Raw genomic sequence first — 15927 nt, forward strand, 5'->3', positions numbered from 1 at the left:
TACGATATACGAGTTTTGAGACAATCCTTTGCCAGAATTCAGGGATTAAGTTGACAACTAATTAATAATTGCTTTCAAAATCCCTGATGCTTCTCTATAATAATTAAGATAAATTGCTCACAATAAGCGAAAATACTGACGATTAAAATAAGGTAAAATACTGACGATTAAAATAAGGTAAAATACTGACGATTAAAATAAGGTAAAATACTGACGATTAAAATAAGGTAAAATACTGACGATTAAAATAAGGTAAAATACTGACGATTAAAATAAGGTAAAATACTGACGATTAAAATAAGGTAAAATACTGACGATTAAAGTAATTAAGGTAAAAATGCTGTTTATCCAGCTTGGGTCCTCTTTAGGCTATGGATTGTTCTTATTTACTTTTTAGTTAATGCATATTTTCTTAGAGAGGCAAGCTGCACATTGTAGGGGGCAAATTATTGCAAGTTGAAGGATCGACATTGTTGGGGGCAATGCACCTTGCCCCCCCCCCTAGTTTTGACGAGCAACAAAGACTGCGGATGAAATCGGAACACTATACACATATCATAGTTAAGGTAAAGCGAGTAAATAAGTTGTGTCCACATCGAATTTACAATCATAAGTAATCTCATAGTAGAGGCCGATTTAGAATAAATGAGAATACTATGTCTACTGCTTGAGACTGTCTCATTTATGAAATCAATAATAAAGACACACTTAGATCATATTTATAGAACTGTTTGGATGAAAAACGTAAGCGTACAGTACCTACTCCTTGGTTTTTATTCTCTGCTTGTGCTAATATGTAAAGAAATCTTACAAAACCTTACTATTTTCTGTTGTATTTCGCTGAAACAAATAAACCTTAATTTTAACAATTTTTCTCTAGGTTAAGGAATGCTTTCGAGAAACGTTATGGAGACAAAATTGCCATGCCCGTGTACTTCACGATGGGATTCTTGAAATTTACTGAACCTGTTACAGAGACCACTAAGCTGAGTTTCGAAGGAGCTAAAAGCATCTTGCTCCTCTACATCATTGGAAACGTCATCGCCATTATAGTTTTCATCATTGAATACACCGTTCAAGTTTACAATTTGTGCTTCGAATAACACTGTAGCAAACGATATTGTAGTACACTGTTTAAGCTTCGATTGTACACCGAAGAAAATACTAAGTTAAAGGTTTGACTGACTGGCCGACAATCACCGCCCAAAGCGTCAAAGCGCACGAGCTAGGAAGCTTAAATTTTTATTGTTAACTGGTTAAGTAGTAGTTTAAAATACTTTTCAAATTCGTGGTAATGTTGAACGCCATTACTCAATATTACAAGTTTGGAAATCGAAGGCATCCATTTTCGGATTAAAGCTAAACTTTTTGGACTCTTATATCACTTGCCATCCAAATTTGGACTACTTCGTGCAAATTTGGATAGTGATTGGACTCTTTCTTTCTAACAGTGTAAAGTAGTAAAATATAAATTTCGAAATTTCTGTGAACTGTAATAACGGTCCAGTAATAGCAACACGTTTGTTCCGATTGCCAAGCACGCCACTTGGAGAGATAAAAATAAGAAACTTCTAAAAGTGTTCATACCTTGTTCATATTCATGAGCGGAAATAGTTTTTCTATCTCGTCTGGTGAAATGATTTTCTGTGGAGCCTGGTTCCATCCTTGTTTCTGAGTCTGATACCTGAACTCGTCCATTCTTTCCTCAGTCGTGGCTAATCGAATACTCCCGGGTTGATGGAAGTTTAAACTCTACGGAATGACAAAATCGACAGAAATTGTTATAATAATAAAATTGTTCTGCTTGTTTGGTGATAACTGTTAGTTAGGCCTACATGAACTTGGCGTAGATGGCGCGGTTTAAATGAGATTCACGCGCCAGATTAAAAAGTATAATAGAAATCACCTTGAAGGCCAATAGACATAACAGAAAAAAAATGCGATTAGGAGAGAGTTTGCGACGTGTAACCTCTGACTCTGAGCACACTATGCTATGTAAAATCTCGCGTATGAATACTAGTGTTGGTACAGACTACAGAGGCAAACCAATTTGCAACTACCAGGTTTAAACTTCAATATCTATAATAAACTCAAGAATCAAAGTATTCAAACACCCCGAATGCTTCTAAAGCTGAATTATTTTACTAGAGACAGGAAAATGATATTTTAAAACTTAAAAAAGCTCGGTTATTTTTTTTTTTTCGATTAAAGAAGCTATAGAAATCGAGACTTGGTGATGTTAATTTCACATGACAAGTGCCTCACCTTCTATTATTTCTATATGCATTTGATATTATAATAAAGAAGGAAAGTTAATTAAATCTGGAGTGAAAATATGTTTTATTAAAATATAAAAGCAAGGATGATTAAATGAAGTGTGAGTTGGAATTGAACCCCAACGAATGTAAGGAAGGTTAAAGCAGGAAAGAAGTAATTGACTTCTGGTTTATAGAAAACATATATAAAAACAAAGATGAACACATCGGAGTTATTTAGGCTTAATAGTATTTAAAAAACATGGAAATAATTTGATTCATCTTACTTGTTTAGTTTCCGATTCAAGCTGAGAGTACAGGTTTAAACTATAGTAATGCAGCTTTTTCATATTAATTGTTGGGTGATAAAACGCAGTCAGTCCGGCCTGAAAAGGAGAAAAACATTATTTAGTTGGTTAGAACTCTAGTAAGTGTCAATTCAATTTTTCCCCAAATATTGATAATGAGCACCAAAAATACCAGGGATACTAGATGTTGTAAGAGGGATTCGAAGGGAGAGGGAAATTGTGAAAGCGTTATCGGCATGCCATGAGCAGTAGGGTCTATCAGATTTCTAGTAAGTTTAAGTACCATTCAATACCAAATCAAGGATGATGGGGGAGGATACGAAATCTGAGAGAAATAGGCGCGCTAATTGTGGAACGGCTTAGGTTCGGTGGGACACAAAAAATGGAGGAAGAATACTCGGACGGAATACGACTTCAATTTGTCCTTGAAATGAGAAAAACAAGACCGCGCGCGTTTTAGACCCCCGTTAAAATAACCCTCTGTCGCATGCGCGTTGGAATCTTGAAGGAGAGAGGAATGGAGTGGAAACCCCCATACCTATAGCGTTGCCTCTGTACCCCCACCTACGGCACCTTAGTCCTCCCAGCACCCTCAGCGGTTAGGTAGGGTCGTACCGGACGAAATTTTAAAGGACGCTCCCTCTATCTTAAAAAATAGAAGCTAGTTCTCGTACATATAAAATGGCGCTACGCGGCAGCACTTGGCAATCGCCTACCGAAGGGTAGGGGCGTGCGCGAGGTACACTGGGAGAAATACGGTGCCGCAGGTCGCCCTTCATCATTTCCAATCCCTCTCACCTCCCTTATCCCTGTTGGAATGTACATCATTGCTGCTCATCCCTCTTAAAACATCTAATATCCCTGAAAATACTGACCTAAAAATTTTTCTTATTTACAACAGTGAGCTAAATGGAGTTATACCATTAAGTAGAATCCCATTAAATCGAATTTCCCAATAACTGGGATCAAGGCAAAAATCAATCGATATATATGTTTTTAATTCCGACGGCCAAAAGATGGCGCACTGACTCTCATATCTATTTAAATTTTTACAAATATTTCGACAATTAGCTTAATTTCTCTTACAATTAAGAAAAGGTTAACACGGCTTTATTGTACTTTTAAAACTAAATATTTAAATCCAATGAGCTTTTGAATTTACTATATAGATGACAACATAATCGTTACGGAAAAATCAATTCCTTTATTTTCTTAAAAGCGAAGCCCAAAAGATGGCGATACCATACAAGACATTGAGTTAAAAAACCGAGGCGAATATTCCTAGGAGGATGGAACTCGTTCGAGTTCCATCCTCCTAGAATATTCGATCAAAATTTCCGGGAATGTAATACAAAATGTGTTTTTAATTTTTTCTTGGGAAACCCAAGCATAGAGGCATTGACGAAAAATATTTGTGTAGAGAAAAAATTCCCAGTGGGTTATTTCAGTTTGAAGTGAAACATTCACGTTTAGCCCAGGAAATAACGGAGCTCTATTAAAATTCCAATTATTTCTAAAAAGTGACTGTATTAGTTTTTTTTTTTTCGAAAGTTTAAACATCAATAGATATAATTATCAACTACCTAAGATTCATGGTAAGAAAAGAAGTAATTCAAAAATAGAGGCATGGCAATATATTTATGAGCATGATTATAAGTAACGTAATAACAATTAGTATGACACTTCACAAAATAGTTAATGTCATGTTTCAAACCAAACAAGTCGTGGAACCAGTGAAACCTTTATTTCTAAAATATTAGGGCTATTTTTGGGGTTTTTGCTGCCATAAGTTTGTAACATATATTCCATAAGTTTGTCACTGAGATCTTGTCTTTAAGTGACGTAAGTTAATTGTCGTAGAATCTCGTAAAGGTGAGACATGTTGTCAAAAGCTAGTACAGACCAAATAAGAAGATGGGCTGCAAAACCGAGTGTAGTCAATTCTCGCTTGTCGTTCTCGAACTAGCTCGAGCTGTAAGTCTCTAGCCTTACGATGTATAGGTTGTGTCATGCTTATAGAACATATCTTATAAACTTATGTAGAATTGTAGATTATCATTATTAAAACAATTTCTTTGAAAATTCTCAGTGGCCCTTTAAATTTAAACTTTTTTGTTCGTTGATAAGGTTTGGGAAGTCCCAATACCTACCTATTCGCGAGTAGTAGAGATGAGATACTTGTAATTTGACAAGCACAAGTTTTGGCTCTCGCATTATTCCGGCTCTGTGTCATTCAAAGTTAACTAATTTTCAGTATTCGGAAAATCGCGGAGTGGCGACACAAAGTTTTTAGGATAATAGCAAATCATCCAATTAAAGGAAAAAACTTTTTGCCTATAATTTTGAAAAAAAAAAATTTCAAGAAATATATGCAAGTAATTTAAAAGCGCTTGGTAGTAGGCCTAAAGCCATTCCTAGGATTAAGGTCATTATGAAAAACGTTTGTATAAACTGAATTGTCTTGTTCATTCTTGTTATTTTAAATTCCGTACACGCAAGTAAAAAATTGTAGAAATTCAAATTGGGGATTTGTTTAGAGAAACATTTGTATTCATAATTTTAATTTATTTCTGCACGCTTACTTAAAGGGATAGTCGCGAAAGAGTTTTGAATATAACATATATAGGGATATATATTGGTTTTGAAAAAGCTCTTAGAATTTGCTGTTGAAAAAATCTTTAGCGACATCCTGAAGAGAATGACACAGTTATGACATCGCCTTGTTGGTAATGACATTGCAAACTTCACTTTCTATGGACGAAACGCTAAGCACAAGCTTCAGATATTTTATATTGGAAGATGACACGGTTATGACGTCATCAACTAGTCAAACCGTTGATTTATAAGTATTTTAGCAAATAATATATAATTAACTAGGAGCGTTCATACCATTTACCAAGGAGGCCAGACTCCCTGGTGGAGTCTAAAGCCAGACCTCCTTGTGTAAATGGTATGAATCCTCCTTGTCTGAAAACGATGTATAGAAAATAAATATTGAGCTCAGTTTTTGCCTCATAAAAGTCGAAATTGATCACTATATACATTTTAGATAAATAGGCATTTCTGACTTCATCAGCTAGTTAAACGTCCTATTTTCTTTTCCTAACTAATTGGGCTCACTATTCACATTTAAAACTGCGAAAGTTAACTGCTACTATCCCTTTAAAATTCAGCGATCGTGTCAATTTCGGGGCACCCCAAGAAACAGCCGTGACGTGAGTCACTGGAAAACATAGATTAGCAGCAGTCTAACGGAACGAAGCGGATTTTTAGGGGAGAAATCTTTTAGACTTGAACGTCTTGAAGGAGGATGTACGTTCTCGATTGAAAGCGGATTATTTGCTTTCAACACCCTTTGGAGAAAGCTTTCGCGCCACTGTTTTCTTCACCGAGAGGGAACCAATTTTAGAAAAATTATTTTGGTTGTTCAAATAGATGATTTAATATAGCATCGAAAGAAACGCTCAAGCCGATCATAAGAGTTTCGATAGACCATTCCAATAATAGAGTGCTGTCAGAAGCGCCGGTGTGACGTCACCCATGCTGTTTTCCCATAAAGAAAAAACGGTAACTGTCATGGCCGCCCATTGCTAAAGGCAAACTCGTGACGTTTAACCTTGGATCTGACGTCACAACTGACAGCACTCTATTCCAGCAAACAATACATGGGCGTGGATTTCACCTTAGTGGGTTATTTCTCTCGCGCCAATAAGTACCGCTAGAGGCAGTGCGAGTTAGCTAGAATCCCGAAGCGTATAGTGAACTCTGGCTCCGTCTGGCGTTCACTCTTGGCCCGAGGCAAAAACCCAAGAGGGTGGCCCCGCCCATGTTGTGCTGGCTTCTCTGTAAGTGATTAATGGAATGCCAATGGGGCAGTGTTTACCAAAGTTTTCGAAGCTGATACCCACCCTTTTCCCGATTTTAAATATACGATACCCCTTTGATATTATAATCTATTTTCTTTTAATATGATGTTACTAAATCTGCCTGTGATTGTGCAAGAGTTTGATTTGCATCATCTGCTACATTAAAGGCATTGGCGGGTGGGTTAAACTATTAGTAATACGTCATAGGCACGTGACTGAGAAAAGACGTGGTTCAAAGAAGCTCAGTTCGTTTTATTTCGAAAAATAACTCTTCGGGAAATTGACGCAGCAATCTCACGAAAAACAAGGACTAGTTTTTCAGTCCGACTTCATGTGGAGTTTTTGTATCTTTGCGTCACGTGGTGCCTGTGACGTATTCAAAACATTTTACCCACCACCGCCGATGTCTTCTTTGTAATCCCTTTAATAAGGTGGCGTTCACATACAAAGGTAAAAAACCCAGACTTTTCGTTATAAAAATACATACTTTTGGTAATTAATTATATCAAGTATGTCTAAGAAATCAAGAGAAATAAAAGTTGATCTAAAATTTTGTAACAGAGTGTTCGGGAATCTCTGATCTCTTTCGCCGAGTGTCATATTTATTGTCGTTACGTTACTTATGGTTTGCAAATGATTAGCGGCTTCAACTCGGGACCCAGCGGCCTATCTTTAGCACGTTTTTCAAAGTTAGAGGAACTCCAGGGGGAGTAACTAGTAAGTTTAGGTCTAATACTGAAAATTCGTCGGAAAAAATATTGAATATGGTTAGTTATTACCGCGTGCCAAGTGGAACCGGCCGTCAGCTCGGTCTTTTCCAGTAAGAGGACATCTTTGACGCCCAACTTGGCCAGATGGTAAGCCAAACTAGTCCCTATCGCGCCACCTCCGATGATTGCGACTTCCCAAATGTCCTTGGAAATGGGTTTACCGTCAATATTACTTGGTAGTGGATCCGATGATGGTGAATTAGCCCTTGTTTATAAAGTACAGAAAGAGAGAAAGAAAGAGATAGAAAAATGCGTTAAGGAAATTGGATCTTCTTTCAACTTCTTATCGCGGTCGTTGACTGATAACAACAATTTTAGTTTACAATAAGTATTTTTGAATTTTCTCCCTTCATTTCGTAACTTTTTTGTAAGTTTGTTTGTATGTTTGTTCTCTATGAACAGTCACAATTCGTTATAACATTGGATGGTTCTTGTTAGTAACACCAATTAGAGAATATTTTAGAAGTGGTTTGTAGTTGAGTTCTTCCCCAGGTTGGCATGAAGACCGAATTAACCTCTAGACATTAAGTTGGTTAAGTGTTACGAACGTTCTATTCTAAACCAGTAACAATTTAGCCTAATGATTAGTATTTAACTTGAAAGGTGTAAAAGAGTTGTTTTTAAAATACATTTTATCGTTGAGATATGTGATAAAGGTGGGCCCAAAAGTTTATTTAACGTTCATGCGTCTACAGACCACTTTGACAGGAAATTCTCCTCGGTTTCCAGTTACACCGGGTAACTAATCAAGTGTTATATGACAGATCACGTGTTTACTACTAATATTCACGTTAATTACAAATATAAATGAGATTTTGCATTTCAAAATTTCCTGAGTTTTCCCGATTTTTACTGAATGCCTAAAGTAATTTACCTTTGCCAGTTTTCCCTCTTTGAATTAGAGTTAGTTTCACTAAAGGTGAAATTCCCCCCCCCTCACTCAGCTTAAACTTCAGTGCAGTGTTGTCAGCCCCTCTCTGAGTCAAGTTGGTCAAGCTCTGAGTTAAACTGAACTACTAGTCTTTCTCAAGACTCACCAACACTCCCTTTTGTAGAAAATTTATATTGAAAAGCTAGAATGTTATATTTCAAAATTACTAGTACCATGAAATTATAAAATGCGTACTACAATAGGAAATTAACGAAAGACTTCGAATTTATAAGCTATTAAAAACCAAAACTAAAGCTAAATTATGAACACCTTTATATAACTATCGCCAGAAACAAAAAAAAATGTCCCAAAACAAAGGTAATTAAGTCGAAAAACCCTTATACTTCTTTTGAAACGAGTGAACTGACCCATTCATAAAAAATATACAAGGAAAAAAGACTTCAAAAGCTTTTAACATTCTATTGTCTTTTAAAAGGGATAGTAAAACAAACATTTTTTTAAAGCAAGTCTCGGCTGTGGAATAGTTAAAACAAATTCCACTAGATGTCCCCTTAGTCGAGGGGTAGAGTTGACCAGGGCCGTAAATAAGAAAAATGTCTTATAGGACATGTGTCCAGTGATACCCCCTTTAATTGGGAAATTTATAGGACATCGCCCACGAGTGTACAAAAACAGTGTCGCATCTTCATAGCCAAGCTATCAAAACTTTATTGGTCAACATGCATGTTCAGTTTAAAAAAAATTATGGCACATTTTAAATTTTTATTGGACAATGTCCAGTGTCCTGTGCTTATTTCCGGCCCTGGAATTGACTGACTCCTAAGCGTAGCAAAGGTTAATTTTAGCTCCGCCCTCGTGGACGAGTTCTGATTGGTCCTGCCTTCGGCAAGTTAAAATTCGTGTGTGTTAGATTAGCCAGCGACACAGGTGCCAGTATTTGCTTTAAGACACCTTTTAAAATGGCTGCCCGATCATTTATCGCTAGTAATTCAGTTTGGACAAAAAGCTACTGAATTTTTCCACCAGGCGGCGACACTTCGTGTGTTTATTTTATATTGCGTTGCCAAAATATTTTGATAGCCCCCTGCCAAATAAAAACCGAATTTACACATTCTCATGTATTTAAAACTACAGAAAAAAGCCATACATAAAATAGTCGAAATTAAATGGTACTACACCTTGAAATTTTTTACCGTTCACTTAGAAAAATTTATAATCTCTTTTAAAACTGGTTTCGTAATCTTAACGCAAGAATAACCGAGAAAAACTTACGTTGCATAATGAGCTTTAATAAATGCAGAACATCCAGCTGTCCAAGATTTTGAATTACATAATGGTAAATGTCTAGATATAGCTTTGACGCGGTTATACTGAAACCTAAAATTACTTAATTTTAACATTATGCGGCTAACTTATATTAACTATTAAATATATAATTAATAATGTTAATTTTTATTAATGATTATATGACGTTCTAAAACTATAACATTTTCGGTTGAAAAATTTTTTGTCGAAGTGTTGTTACTAGTAGACTAAACTTAAATGGATTGATATTGGCAAGGCCTCAAATTTGACCTTGATGTGATAGTATCTAATCGGAATTATCAAAGGCTCTCGAAACATCTGCGTATGCGAGCGTGTAAGGTTAATATCGATAAAGTTAAGAAGACATACCCGCAATAAAAGTATATAAGTAATATTGAAAAAATAAGTACGATGCTCCGTTTCCATATAATACATGTTTTAAATGAACAATCTTGTTATCAGTTTAAACGTTCTTAGAAGCAAGGAGGATGTATAAGAGGGTAGGTTTGGAGTTAGACAAAATGTATGTAGTCCCCATTCCTAAAACGGTACTGTCATGGATAAAGAATGCGCGTGCGGAAATTTGATTTCACGCTACAGGATAGGCAACTCCCCATCTCGAACGACATGGCTTATTCTGTATATACATCGGTTGTCAACACGCGCAAAATTAGGTCTGTATGTAACCTTGCTTTGCGCGTGCTGGCAAGAGACGAATGAAATATTCACCGGCCTTTAAAATATCCTGAAGTTTTTTAGCCTCTTGTCAGCACGCGTAAAGCTAGGTTACATAGAGACCTAGCTTTGCGCGTGCTGACAACCTTTGCTGTAACAGAGTATAAACAGAATAAGATGTCGTTCGAGATAGGGAGTTGCATATCCTGTAGCGTGAAAACAAATTTCCTCACGCGCATTCTTCATCCATGGTACTGTGCTGCTCCCCGGTTTCTATGATTACCACTACCCCCTGACGGCAAGAGAGAGAACGTTCTCGCGCATGCGTTCTAGCCTCATGAGTTTTAGTTTATAATTTTGAATATTCATCGTTTCCAGAAACGATCACGAGACGCGCGCCTTTTCTAACGGCTTGCGCGTCGAAGTTGCGCACCACTGCATGCAGTATCAGCCTTGTTTTTCTTACTCCTAGCTAATTTCCACAATGAGTCTCCCCTCACATACATCCTCATTGTAGACAATTCCATTAATTTCGAAAGGGAAGCAAAGACGACAGGGTTATTTCTCGCGCACCAAGGAGCACCGCAAGAGGCAGAGCGAGTCGGCTTGCCTACCGCGTGTAGTGAACCTTGGCTCCGTCTGGCGTTGCCTCTTAGTGCAAGGGAAATAACCCAAGAAGGCCGTCCAACCCCGAGCGTTGGTTTATCTGACACAAAGCTACGTCACATAGAGTGCTGTCAGTTGTGACGTCAGATCCAAGGTTAAACGTCACGAGTCTGCCTTTAGCAATGGGCGGCCATGACAGTTACCGTTTTTTCTTTATGGGAAAACAGCATGGGTGACGTCACACCGGCGCTTCTGACAGCACTCTATAGAGAATTAGGTTCGCGCGTGCTGACAACCGAAGCTAGAACAGAGTATGCACCGAATATTCTGCCTTTGGAGATAGGGAGTTGCCCATCCTACAGCGTAAAGCATATTTCCTTTATCCATGGCCCATCGTTGTTCATAGATCTTAAAATATTGATTAACGAACATATTTTTTGGTATAATTTGGTATACCATTTAATATTCAAGTGGACATTTAAAATCTAATTTTATACGAATTAAGGCTTTACTTAAGTGATTAGAGAAGAGAGCTATGTAAATTTTCAATTTTGCCAGCATCGGACAAGAATTTGACCTATGACTAATATATTTTCCCCGAAATCTTGTGTATTTTCCCGGCGGGATTTAGAAAAATACCGCCATTAACGTTATCCGGTAGCTCTTGTCTCTGATTGGTTGAGAATACAACCGGAAGCTTGTTACTACTGGCGATACGAGGAGCTTCATTTCCATGGCTGCTTTTTGATAAGAAGTGTGCATGCATTTTGTCGCCGAAAATAGCGATTTTCGTACTTAATTTTAGTTTATAAAGTGTATTTCTTAAATGTAAATTTACAGTTTTGACGTGTGCTTTTATCGTGTTAATCCCTGTTAGGCTTAGAGCGAAATGAACCGTGTTTATCAAGGTTTGTAACTCCGATTCCATTCTGATTAACCAAGGCTTAGCGGAAAGTAATGGGAAAACTTTGAGGAACTTTCCATTACATCACGTCATAGTTTCAACAAATGTTTTTAAGTTAAATCAAAGTAAATTAATTGTAAATAATCAAAATTGCTAATTAATTAATTAAACGGAATCTGCTGCTTCTTATTAGTTATTGTGTGTTTTTATTATATCTTGTGTGGAATATTAGTAATGTAAGAGTTCTTCTGCGTAAGTTACGGCTGGGGGTTCGTTCTAATCTTAATAGATAACGTTATCTAATTAATTTGGTTTTATTTTTGAAGTATTTGAACTTCTAAGACGTTAATAATGCGATAATAATACGCGTTAATTTAATTCTAGGTGAAATATTTTGTATAGAGGAACAGAAATGTCAATATTCGTTTAAAAGCTGATAATCAAAGCTGTCCCCGTCCAAAACGAACGAGCTTACATTTTTCGAGGATTTTGTAAAAAAAATACTTTATACATCCTGGAGCCGTGTTGCAGTAGTTCAATGGCCAAGTTTCTTAAACACTTGGGCATTGCCAAGAAACCTCCGCCTGCACCACCTACCAAAGATTATGGTTTGTATTGCGTTAGCGTTAAGTGATAATAACCATAGTGCTTATGTGTGTTAATCCAAAGATTAAGATGCTAAAGGACGTTTATGTTTTGATTGGGGGAGTTTGGGAGTTAAATTAATGGTAATTATTGTTAGTTAATGGTAGTTAAGTACATGGTTAAATAGAGTTTAGTTAGGATTGAAGTCTAATAGAAAATAAACAACGATTTGGAGCTAGTGTTTTGTTATGGGGATAATTCATAAAGAAATAGATCTATGGAAGAATTTAATATTATTTTATCTTGAATGTAAGAAGATGATATGGTGTAATAACCTAATATGGTTGCCATGTGTCAGGGAATTTTTAATTTGGCCAAAAATGTGTCAGGGAATTTTTAATTTGGACAAATATGTGTCAGGGAATTTTTAATTTCGCCAAATATGTGTCAGGGAATTTTTAATTTGGCCAAATATGTGTCAGGGAATTTTTAATTTGGCCAAATATGTGTCAGGGAATTTTTAATTTCGCCAAAAATGTGTCAGGGAATTTTTAATTTCGCCAAAAATGTGTCAGGGAATTTTTAATTTCGCCAAATATGTGTCAGGGAATTTTTAATTTCGCCAAAAATGTGTCAGGGAATTTTTAATTTGGCCAAATATGTGTCAGGGAATTTTTAATTTGGCCAAATATGTGTCAGGGAATTTTTAATTTCGCCAAAAATGTGTCAGGGAATTTTTAATTTCGCCAAAAATGTGTCAGGGAATTTTTAATTTCGCCAAATATGTGTCAGGGAATTTTTAATTTCGCCAAAAATGTGTCAGGGAATTTTTAATTTCGCCAAAAATGTGTCAGGGAATTTTTAATTTGGACAAATATGTGTCAGGGAATTTTTAATTTCGCCAAATATGTGTCAGGGAATTTTTAATTTGGCCAAATATGTGTCAGGGAATTTTTAATTTGGCCAAATATGTGTCAGGGAATTTTTAATTTCGCCAAAAATGTGTCAGGGAATTTTTAATTTCGCCAAAAATGTGTCAGGGAATTTTTAATTTCGCCAAATATGTGTCAGGGAATTTTTAATTTCGCCAAATATGTGTCAGGGAATTTTTAATTTGGCCAAATATGTGTCAGGGAATTTTTAATTTGGCCAAATATGTGTCAGGGAATTTTTAATTTCGCCAAAAATGTGTCAGGGAATTTTTAATTTCGCCAAAAATGTGTCAGGGAATTTTTAATTTCGCCAAATATGTGTCAGGGAATTTTTAATTTCGCCAAAAATGTGTCAGGGAATTTTTAATTTCGCCAAAAATGTGTCGGGGAATTTTTAATTTGGACAAATGTGTCAGGGAATTTTTAATTTGGCCAAATATGTGTCAGGGAATTTTTAATTTCGCCAAAAATGTGTCGGGGAATTTTTAATTTGGACAAATATGTGTCAGGGAATTTTTAATTTGGCCAAATATGTGTCAGGGAATTTTTAATTTCGCCAAATATGTGTCAGGGAATTTTTAATTTCGCCAAAAATGTGTCGGGGAATTTTTAATTTGGCCAAATATGTGTCAGGGAATTTTTAATTTGGCCAAATATGTGTCAGGGAATTTTTAATTTCGCCAAAAATGTGTCAGGGAATTTTTAATTTCGCCAAAAATGTGTCAGGGAATTTTTAATTTGGACAAATATGTGTCAGGGAATTTTTAATTTGGCCAAATATGTGTCAGGGAATTTTTAATTTGGCCAAATATGTGTCAGGGAATTTTTAATTTCGCCAAAAATGTGTCAGGGAATTTTTAATTTCGCCAAAAATGTGTCAGGGAATTTTTAATTTCGCCAAATATGTGTCAGGGAATTTTTAATTTCGCCAAATATGTGTCAGGGAATTTTTAATTTGGCCAAATATGTGTCAGGGAATTTTTAATTTGGCCAAATATGTGTCAGGGAATTTTTAATTTCGCCAAAAATGTGTCAGGGAATTTTTAATTTCGCCAAAAATGTGTCAGGGAATTTTTAATTTCGCCAAATATGTGTCAGGGAATTTTTAATTTCGCCAAAAATGTGTCAGGGAATTTTTAATTTCGCCAAAAATGTGTCGGGGAATTTTTAATTTGGACAAATGTGTCAGGGAATTTTTAATTTGGCCAAATATGTGTCAGGGAATTTTTAATTTCGCCAAAAATGTGTCGGGGAATTTTTAATTTGGACAAATATGTGTCAGGGAATTTTTAATTTGGCCAAATATGTGTCAGGGAATTTTTAATTTCGCCAAATATGTGTCAGGGAATTTTTAATTTCGCCAAAAATGTGTCGGGGAATTTTTAATTTGGCCAAATATGTGTCAGGGAATTTTTAATTTGGCCAAATATGTGTCAGGGAATTTTTAATTTCGCCAAAAATGTGTCAGGGAATTTTTAATTTCGCCAAAAATGTGTCAGGGAATTTTTAATTTGGACAAATATGTGTCAGGGAATTTTTAATTTCGCCAAATATGTGTCAGGGAATTTTTAATTTGGCCAAATATGTGTCAGGGAATTTTTAATTTGGCCAAATATGTGTCAGGGAATTTTTAATTTCGCCAAAAATGTGTCAGGGAATTTTTAATTTCGCCAAAAATGTGTCAGGGAATTTTTAATTTCGCCAAATATGTGTCAGGGAATTTTTAATTTCGCCAAATATGTGTCAGGGAATTTTTAATTTGGCCAAATATGTGTCAGGGAATTTTTAATTTGGCCAAATATGTGTCAGGGAATTTTTAATTTCGCCAAAAATGTGTCAGGGAATTTTTAATTTCGCCAAAAATGTGTCAGGGAATTTTTAATTTCGCCAAATATGTGTCAGGGAATTTTTAATTTCGCCAAAAATGTGTCAGGGAATTTTTAATTTCGCCAAAAATGTGTCGGGGAATTTTTAATTTGGACAAATGTGTCAGGGAATTTTTAATTTGGCCAAATATGTGTCAGGGAATTTTTAATTTCGCCAAAAATGTGTCGGGGAATTTTTAATTTGGACAAATATGTGTCAGGGAATTTTTAATTTGGCCAAATATGTGTCAGGGAATTTTTAATTTCGCCAAATATGTGTCAGGGAATTTTTAATTTCGCCAAAAATGTGTCGGGGAATTTTTAATTTGGCCAAATATGTGTCAGGGAATTTTTAATTTCGCCAAAAATGTGTCGGGGAATTTTTAATTTGGACAAATATGTGTCAGGGAATTTTTAATTTGGCCAAATATGTGTCAGGGAATTTTTAATTTCGCCAAAAATGTGTCGGGGAATTTTTAATTTGGACAAATATGTGTCAGGGAATTTTTAATTTCGCCAAATATGTGTCAGGGAATTTTTAATTTCGCCAAAAATGTGTCAGGGAATTTTTAATTTGGCCAAAAATGTGTCAGGGAATTTTTAATTTCGCCAAAAATGTGTCGGGGAATTTTTAATTTGGACAAATATGTGTCAGGGAATTTTTAATTTGGCCAAATATGTGTCAGGGAATTTTTAATTTCGCCAAATATGTGTCAGGGAATTTTTAATTTCGCCAAAAATGTGTCGGGGAATTTTTAATTTGGACAAATGTGTCAGGGAATTTTTAATTTGGCCAAATATGTGTCAGGGAATTTTTAATTTCGCCAAAAATGTGTCGGGGAATTTTTAATTTGGACAAATGTGTCGGGGAATTTTTAATTTCGCCAAATATGTGTCAGGGAATTTTTAATTTCGCCAAAAATGTGTCGGGGAATTTTTAATTTCGCCAAAAATGTGTCAGGGA

General features: G+C 35.8%; 2 protein-coding genes across 4 annotated transcripts in view; one reads left to right on the forward strand and one right to left on the reverse strand.

Annotated features, from left to right (window-relative positions):
* The window catches only part of LOC149629046 (dimethylglycine dehydrogenase, mitochondrial-like), a 75439-nt gene extending 65791 nt beyond the window's left edge, over positions 1-9648 (reverse strand). The window contains exons 1-4 of the mRNA XM_089851420.1: positions 9364-9648; positions 7209-7404; positions 2543-2641; positions 1588-1752 (exon numbers count right to left, since the gene is read on the reverse strand). Of these exons, the coding sequence (XP_089707546.1) occupies positions 1588-1752; positions 2543-2641; positions 7209-7404; positions 9364-9491 (588 nt within the window). The 5' untranslated portion in view covers positions 9492-9648. The remainder of the gene's footprint in view (positions 1-1587; positions 1753-2542; positions 2642-7208; positions 7405-9363) is intronic.
* Positions 3936-15927, forward strand: part of hwt (SH2 domain-containing adapter heavyweight) — a 271876-nt gene continuing 259884 nt past the window's right edge. For 2 of the 3 annotated variants that reach the window (XM_089851417.1, XM_089851419.1), the window contains exons 1-2: positions 11403-11585; positions 11966-12189. In XM_089851417.1, coding sequence (XP_089707543.1) covers positions 12120-12189 — 70 coding nt within the window. In that variant the 5' untranslated portion in view covers positions 11403-11585; positions 11966-12119. Of the gene's footprint in view, positions 4159-11402; positions 11586-11965; positions 12190-15927 lie in introns of those variants that run through there. The other variant, XM_089851418.1, reaches the window with a different exon arrangement.

This window comes from Phalangium opilio, unplaced genomic scaffold (assembly GCF_054372755.1).
Source record: "Phalangium opilio isolate 3A_F unplaced genomic scaffold, DU_Popi_V2 ptg000105l_1, whole genome shotgun sequence".
NCBI lineage: Eukaryota > Metazoa > Arthropoda > Arachnida > Opiliones > Phalangiidae > Phalangium > Phalangium opilio.